This window comes from Eutrigla gurnardus, assembly GCF_963514095.1.
Source record: "Eutrigla gurnardus genome assembly, chromosome: 6".
Classification (NCBI taxonomy): domain Eukaryota; kingdom Metazoa; phylum Chordata; class Actinopteri; order Perciformes; family Triglidae; genus Eutrigla; species Eutrigla gurnardus.
In genome coordinates this window covers 19,377,840-19,386,098 of record NC_139920.1, presented here as the reverse complement: position 1 = coordinate 19,386,098, position 8,259 = coordinate 19,377,840, and the positions used below count along the sequence as shown (strand labels likewise).

Below are 8,259 nucleotides of genomic sequence, written 5' to 3'. Positions count from 1 at the left end.
TTGTGACTTACACTTTCATAGGTTTCATAGATCTGTGGCTGCTGGTTTAGTTCTTCCTTCCTGTTTACGTCTGTTACTGATCAGGGACATTGATAAGGAACTAATCTGGATGCTGTCGATCCTGAAGCCTCTTTATCCAAACACATCCGCCTGCTAGCACACACAAGTCTAGCAGACCTGAAGACATTGAGTCTTTTCTCCCTCAAAGGCAAACCCAGGGGGGGAAAAAACTTGTATCTACGGCCCAGTTAGCAAACAATGACAGTCTTCTCAACACGGTTTAATTTATTTTAAAGATACATAATTGGAGCTGGGATCGGCTCCAGCCCACCCGTGACCCTGAATACAGGATAAGCAGTAGACAATGGATGGATGGATGGATACATAATTGGAGGTGGTGCAAGAAAGCAGCAGAGAAGACCAAGAGCTGAAAATATATAAAACTGTCTTAATTTCTTTAAAATTATCATCATCATCATCATCACCATCATCATCGTTATTATTATTTATTGTATTACTATTATCGTTATTTCTTTTATTATTATTGTCATTATTTATTTTATTATTACCGGTATTATAATTATTATTGTTGTAGTTGCTGTTCTGACTCGTGGGGGGCGGTGTCGAGCTTCGGTTCATTGAATCTACCGCTGACGACACAAGCGGGACTAGAAGAAGAAGAAGACGTTCCGTCAGTTTCCTATTGGCTGGTTGAGTTGCCCCGCCAGTGAGTCCATAAACAGCGCCATAATTAAACGCCGTCCAGCTGGCGGTTCTCTGCAGACTGGTTGTGGTAATATTCACACGCGTAGATCGAGATTAACCAGAGTAAACTCAGAGTTCGTGACTTTATTAACGTCCCGTCATCCGAGCGTCTCGAGCTTCGTCCCGGATGTGAAACTTACGAAGCTACCGGAGGGAGTCGATGCGGTGCGAGCAAGAAGTTAACGTGGCTAGCTGCTGTTAGCTAAACTCACCGCGGTGTTTCCGGCGTTTAGTGGCCGTAAATAGTTCCACGCTCTCGGCCTTAGCAGGGATGAGCTGCCCGGTGAACCTCCAAGCTCTGCCGTCCGGAGTATTGGACGTGGTTTTTACTCCAGAGAACGTGAGAGGAAGGTGAGCTGACGTTAACGCGCGTTAACCCTGACGTAAACACGTTACTAACGTTAACCCTGACGTAAACACACCTTACTCACTCACTAACTAACGTTAACCCTGACGTTAAAACACGTTCACCCTGACGACGTTTTCCCTGACGTAAACACACCATAACCCTGATTATGTTAACACAAGTTAACCCTGATGACGTTAACACACGTTAACCCTAATGGTGGTCACCATCGTACATCACAGTGCAACATGTGTTTGAGTATGACAGAGCGCTTGGTCCAGAGACGGGGATTTAATCCTCCTTTAACACTCTCCTTCTTCAGAACATCCATGTCTCCGCTGAGTTTCCCCAAATCCCGATCAGCTCTGTGGGACGGCAGTCCAGCTGGAGAGGAGCTCCGCCTTCAGCTCTGTGCTCACAGGTACACGAACACACAAGCACACGCTATCACACCACCACATGCTAACACAAATAAACACAACTCGTGTTTCAAATGATAGTATTTATTTTTATAAGCTGCTTCGAGCTGCTGATAGTCATTAATCGTGTGCATGTGTGTAGGAAGCCTCGGCTGGTGCTGTTGGAGAAAGCTCTTCGTCTGGCTCAACGCCACGCCCGTCACAGCAACAAGCCCCGCCTCCTGTGTTTCTTCCTGGGGTCGGTGTGTGTCGATGCAGGTAAGATCTGACCTGCATCTAGTCATGAAACCAAGAACCGGTTTCACACCTCAGGCGTCACTTCCTCTTATCGATGCCACCATCTCAGTTCTCATCCTGGCCTCTGATTTAGTCCAGTTCAACCAGTAGGATTGTGGCGGTCTTATTGACTCCCTTGTCCTGTGCCTGGTCCAGATGAGGAGGGGATCACGTTGACTCTGGACCGGTTCGATCCGGGTCGGGACCTGGCCGGAGCCTCAGACCGGGTTCCCTCTGCTCTGCTGCCTGGAGACGTCCTGGTTCCCTGTTGGTTCTCCACACAGACCGAGACCAGGTCTGGTGGCGTCGTGCAATCAGAGGCGGAGCTACATCACTGCTTCAAGGTGCATCCTTTTCTGTTGTCATGACAACGTCTCAGTTCTGTCACCAACAGCTGATTTTCTCAACTCTTCCAAAACAGCCTGATGACGTTTAACTCTAAGAATAAATATAAACTCACACTTCCCTAAGTTGCTGCTGTGTGATTAATTAATGATATTTATGAATTAACTGATAAATTAATTATTATTAATAATAGATAACAATTCAGTAAATTTATATTGATGTATTTGTTACATTTTGTGTTATGAAGTTAGTAAAGCAGTGTTTAAGTGAGGGTATCACATCAGTGTCCCTGTCTCTTTGTCTCTCTCTCTCTCTATTATCTGTCTGCCCCTCTGTCTGTCTATCTGTTGTCTCTCTCTGTCTGTCTCAGGCGTTGCAGCAGTACGTGAGCAGCAGACAGACTCTGGATCTGTCTCAGCTGATGAAGGTCAGAGGTCAGGTCCTTGTCTCCCAGCAGCTGGATTCCTCGGCATTCGTCCTCAGCTGGTGGTCCGTGTGTCCGTCCGTCAGTGTGGACGTGGAGTCGGTCCGATGCGTTCCCATCATCCCCAGCGCTCTGCTGAGGAGTCTGACCAGCATCACCCGGCCATCACCGGTGCATGCTGCCAACCACCAGCGAGGGTGAGGAGGACGCCATTACTGTTATCACTCTTATTATTACTGTTATTATTATTACTATTACTATCGTTATTGTTACTGTTATTTTTAGAGTTATTATTACTGTTATTACTATACTTATTACTACTGTTATTATTACGGTTATTATTACGGTTATTATTACAGTTATTATTACATTTATTATTACCATTATTATTACCGTTGTTATTGTGATCACCACCATGTTTCGTCATGATAATCTGTTTTGCTGTTTTCTCTTATTTCTATGATTGTTATTATATTTTCATTATTCTATGTTTTTCCTCCTGTCAATTATATTTACTTTGATTATTTATTAATTTTATGAGTGTGTTTCTATTGATTGTCCATTATTGGACCAGAACAGGAGTAGGCGGAGTCTGATAAACAGACCCCCCCCCCACCTGTTAGGGTGAGGACGGGTCATTGGTCTCGGTCTCTGCTGGACTCACGTTTCACTACTGTTTGTCTGCAGGTTTCTGACCATGGACCAGACCAGGAAGCTGCTCCTGCTCCTGGAGTCTGATCCTAAAGCCTCCAAGCTGCCGCTGGTCGGACTGTGAGTGTTTCATTCTTGATCCATCACGAACCAAGTCCACGTAGGGAGGAGGTCTAACCCTAACTGTACTTCCTGTCATGTGGCAGCTGGCTGAGTGGCGTCACACACGTGTCCAGTCCTCAGGTATGGGCCTGGTGTCTACGGTTCCTCTACAGCTCGACCATCCAGGATAGGTGAGTCTACTGGTCTGATTCAGTCCAGAAGAGGTCTGTGGATGTGGACACACTGAGGGATCCTCTTGTGTTTCAGAGTTCTGTCAGAGAGCCAGCATTTTCTCCTGGTCCTGTTCAGCTCCACCCATAGAGCTCCTCAGTTCTTCCAGTGTCGAGGACCGGGACCAGGAGCACAGCTGGACTACCAGCTGTGGACCGCCTCCCAGTGTGTCACACTGTTCCAGGTAAACTTGATACCCCACAGAGACTGAAGCGATGGTAGTTGATGAACATGGACTGATGAGGACTGATCTGGACCTTCAGCAGGTGGTTTTGGTGGAGGGTCGGACTCTGCAGTGTGAGCTGGGTTCAGAAGAGGGCAGACCGGCAGAGGTCTTCAGGGAGGCTCAGGCCTCCTTCAACAGGTACCAGAAACTGTACAACTCCACCTGATCATGAATATTAATTAACCTGAATAATTAATTAACCCGGTCCCCTTTTTCCTCAGGACCGTCCCCCCAGCTGCTGGTCTGTCTGTCAGCGATCAGGATTCGGGAGTCGAGGATGAGGACCTGTCTCCACGGCCATCCCCGAGCCCCCACCCCCCCGCTCAGCAGGTCCGACCTGCTAATGAGGCTAACGACGCTAACGAGCTGCCCGTGCTCACCTGTGTTCACCTGCAGGTGTGTTTGTGTTTCAGGCTCGCAGAGTTCAGCCGTCTGTCCCAGAACTCTCGCTGCTGATTGACAGCAGCTTCTCCTCCAATCACAATGGCTGGCAGGATCCTGGCCCCGCCCACAGACCTGCTGCTGCTGACAGGAAGTCTGTTCCTCTAGCCAGACCCTCCTCCTCAGCTCCTGGACCTGCTGCTCCTCCTCACCTCCACAGCACCCCCATCTCCACCCTACAGCCTCCCTCCTGCAGCTGCTCCTCCTACGACTGCACCTCCATCTACTCCTCCCCAGGACTTCTCCCTGCTGCCTTCTCACATCATCATCACTATCCTGCTCCTACACCCTCCCACCACCAAACTCCTCCTTCCTCCTCCAGTCTCCATCCTGGTCCTCCACCCTCCCACCACCACACTCCTCCTTCCTCCTCCAGTCTCCATCCTGGTCCTCCACCCTCCCACCACCACCACACTCCTCCTTCCTCCTCCAGTCTCCATCCTGGTCCTCCACCCTCCCACCACCACACTCCTCCTTCCTCCTCCAGTCTCCATCCTGGTCCTCCACCCTCCCACCACCACACTCCTCCTCCTTCCACCTCCAGTCTCCATCATGCTCCTCCACCCTCCCACCACCACACTCCTCCTCCTTCCTCCAGCCTCCATCCTGCTCCTCCACCCTCCCACCAACACCCTCCTCCTCCTAGCAACCATCCGACCACTCCTTTTGTCCCTCCTTCCTCTGTTCGCAGTACTCCTCTCTCCTCCCATCACCGTGCTCCATCTCCCTTCCTGAACTACTCACCCCACATCTCCTCTTCTCCTCCAGCTCCTCACCCCCATCACCACATTCCTCCTCCTCACAACTGTCAGTCTACTTCTGTTCCTCTGTCTTCCCATCACCACACTCCATCTCCACCCCACACCTCCTCTTCTTCTCCCTCTGCTCATCTCTCTGCTCCGCCTCTTCCTCCCGCCCCGTGGTGTGTTGACTCCCCCGCTCCTCCCCCCTCCCGTCCAGCAGCAGACCCCGTGTCTCCTCCTGGTTTCTCTCATCCCCCCTGTGAGACTCAGTGCTGTGATCAGGTGGGAGGAGTCCTGCCATCTGATGCCTACCAGCTCCTCCTCCACCAGGACCGCCAGCTCCGCCTCCTGCAGGCTCAGGTAAGAACAGTCTGCACCCACTCATCAGGTTGTTGTGGTTACGATGTTGAGTTGAAGATGGGCGGTCTGTCTTCAGGTCCAGATGTTGCTGAAGGCTCAGGGGAACCTTCAGTCATCTAGTCGGCAGGCTGACATTCAGCCACCCAGGAGCACCGCCAGCATTGCTGTGGGGACAGGTGAGTCCCCGAGTCCAATGGGACAGATGGGTGGTGGGCGGACGGGTGGGCGGGTCCCACCATGTACACAGGTGTAATGTAAAGTGAAATGTTTGTGCGGGCCGATTACATATAAAGTAAATTCAAAGATGCAAATTTGCACCGGAAACATGAATGAGGAAACAGGAAATAAGCATATTCACATGTAATAATTAAACTTGAGCGATGAAGTCGCATGGCGATGGGAGGAAGTCACATGACACTCCTGGTGGCGTGAACAGTCGGCATCATCATCTCCCTCTCTGGTCTTCAGGAGCCAGTCTGTTCTGGGGGGACCCTGTCCAGTCCCACGTCCCCCATCAGGAGGTGCAAGATCTTCCACCCAGCCCCCCCTACTCCTCCAAATCCCCCTCACACGCGGACCTGTCCCTCATCGGGGCTGTGGGCGGGGCCGAGGACAGTGACATCACAGGTCAGGTTGCTGGTCGTCACAGGTGAGACTGATGGAGACAGACAGCTGGCAGCACCTCTTACAGACCTGGAGGCAGACTTGTGATGACTTGTTTGTGTGCAGCGTTGGGGGTCTGCAGAGTCCAGTTCTGGGGGAGAGCGTTGGGGTTTTGCGGAGTCCGGTTCTGGGGGAGAGCGTTGGGGATCTGCAGAGTTTGGTTCTGGGGGAAAGCGTCAGCATGTTGAGACCTGCAGACGCTGAGCAGCAGAGCTTCTATCACAACCTGAAGGTAACAACAACCTTCAGTCTGGCAACCATCAATTCATGTTTAAAAATCAAAAGTCCTCATCAGATTCTCCGTGTGTCCGCAGAGTCAGCTGACCAGCCGTCTCCAGGACTCGGATTGTAGACAGGAAGTGGACGAGGACTCCAGGAGGAGGAGCCTGTCTGAGGCGTCCAGGAGGAAGTGGAGCGGGGGAGGAGACCCGGTGGTCAGCGCCACCGTGAGGCGGCTGCAGCAGCTCGGAGTCCACGTGGACCACGAAGACCTGAGCGAGTCTGACAGGAGAGTCCACCTGACGGCAGAGAGCAGCAGGTATGAGCGTAGTTGCGACCAGGGTTCTATGATGCCGGTTTTTAAGAGTCATGATCATCTATCCAGGGTTGGTACGGGTGCTGGAAGTCCTTGAAAACACTTGAATTTTAGTGTGGTGTTTTCAAGGTCACCTGAATACCTGTTGATCACCTGTTGATTTATCTTCTAATTAGTGTTAAACTGGCGGGGCAGCATCAGGTGCTCAGGTTAACGTGTGTGTGATGTGTGTATCGGCAGCACCCTGGCGGGCATCAACCCGGCGGCGGTCCTGTCCAGACTGAGCGTGTCGGAGGCAACTCTGTTTCCGGGAGGCAGCGTGGATCTGAGTCTGGAGGCCAACGCCATCGCCCTGCGCTACCTCAGTGACTCTCAGCTCAGCAGGCTGTCTCTGGGTGGCCACGCCCCCCAGCCAGGCCCCACCTCCAACAGCTCCCTGCTGTCGCCTAGCAACATGTCTCTGGCCACCAGGAAGTACATGAGGAGGTACGGCCTGATCGAGGAGGAGGAGGAGGACAGCGAGGATGAGGAGGAGGTGCAGGAGGCGTTGGCTCGCCAGCCCCTGACCGAAGCTCTGAATGTGAAGCTCCTCCCACAGAGTCAGCTGATCCGGGACCTGCAGCCCAAAATGCAGCTGTTTGCCACCACCGCCGCCGTGGACAAAGAGAACTGCTCCAGCAGGCGACCATCTTTATTAAGGGCGAGCAGCCCTCAGACGGAAGGCTCGGTGGGGAACATCCTGGACCTGAGCCGCCTGAGACAGCTGCCCAAACTCTTCTAACCCAGCAGCACCAGGCTGGAGTCTGCTGCAAGGTTCTGGTCTGATTGGGTCCAACTGGGAGCATGGTTTCTGTACTGAGCTGGAGGGACGGTGAGGATCTGTCCAAACCAGAAACCAGAACCCTGTTTCAGCCCGACGATGTCAAAGGCCTGCTGGAAGATTTTAAAAACTGTTATTTCTTAAATGGAGTCTGGTGTGACTGAGATGCCTGGTGTGGACTCAGGTCCTGGTATATATGGGGCTCCTGGTATGTATGGGGCTCCTGGTCTTACTGCATCTCTGCCACCTCCAGTTTGTTTGTTTGATCTCTTCTGTCATCTCTTCCTGTTTTAATGTGAAATATTTTGCACAGATTTTTTTTTTTTATATTTATTATTTCACAAATAAAATTTACAATACTTTAAAGACCTGAGTCCATATTTACATGTAAATATCAAACAGCGTGGGGGGGGGGGGGGGAATTGTCCCCAAATGTTGAACTTAAATTTGAAAAAAAAGACAGAAAGTTCAGTAAGCTAAAACATGACCACTACGTCTCACTTTAATTATATTAATGGTTATCTTATTCATGAAAATGAATCCCTGGAACAAAGCATATGTGCCCCTAGTGGACGACAGGAGAACAGCATGCATTTGTTCCACAGAACAAACACGAAATAAATGTTTCTCTGCTGTCCTGGGATCAAAGGTTTCATATTTTATGGCTACAAGGTTCATTATAGACTTAATAATAATAATAAAGATCTGAGTTTTAACTTCCAAAATATAAAAACTCACGACCAGGCGTGAAGAAGAAATTATGTAAACATTAAAAAGCTGCAAATGTCCTCAGTGAGCAGCGTACTGAATGTTCCCAGAATCCTCTGAGATTCTGGTGAATCATGTTGGCGTTCAGGCTGAAGTGATGAACGGAGCCTCGTGCTTAGTTATTGATCGGGGATCAGAGCTGCT

The 8,259-nt window shown here is 50.6% G+C and overlaps 1 protein-coding gene across 3 annotated transcripts; it reads left to right on the top strand.

Moving 5' to 3' along the window:
- The first annotated feature begins 978 nt into the window (after positions 1-978).
- Positions 979-7,692, top strand: stil (STIL centriolar assembly protein). Of its 3 annotated transcripts, XM_084012059.1 has the most exons (16): positions 979-1,116; positions 1,434-1,532; positions 1,673-1,788; positions 1,963-2,150; positions 2,522-2,772; positions 3,263-3,346; positions 3,433-3,519; positions 3,596-3,743; positions 3,823-3,923; positions 4,007-4,115; positions 4,199-5,329; positions 5,406-5,505; positions 5,798-5,978; positions 6,059-6,224; positions 6,307-6,530; positions 6,768-7,692. In XM_084012059.1, exons 1-16 carry the CDS (start codon positions 1,037-1,039, stop codon positions 7,306-7,308), a joined length of 3,606 nt encoding a protein of 1,201 aa, XP_083868185.1. In that variant the 5' UTR covers positions 979-1,036; the 3' UTR covers positions 7,309-7,692. The 3 variants fall into 3 exon arrangements, with proteins under 3 accessions (XP_083868185.1, XP_083868184.1, XP_083868183.1); XM_084012058.1 differs by lacking the exon at positions 979-1,116 and having other exon boundaries at positions 1,234-1,532; positions 6,095-6,224; XM_084012057.1 differs by lacking the exon at positions 979-1,116 and having other exon boundaries at positions 1,235-1,532.
- Positions 7,693-8,259: the final 567 nt, after the last annotated feature.

What these genes read in the sequence shown, in the direction of transcription:
- stil (XM_084012057.1), top strand. Translation starts at nt 1,303, where the DNA reads ATGACGTTAACACACGTTAACCCTAATGGTGGTCACCATCGTACATCA. An exon ending in CAGCATTGCTGTGGGGACAG is followed by an intron (nt 5,506 to 5,797) that starts GTGAGTCCCCGA and finishes TCTGGTCTTCAG; the next exon opens with GAGCCAGTCTGTTCTGGGGG. An exon ending in GCTTCTATCACAACCTGAAG is followed by an intron (nt 6,225 to 6,306) that starts GTAACAACAACC and finishes GTGTGTCCGCAG; the next exon opens with AGTCAGCTGACCAGCCGTCT.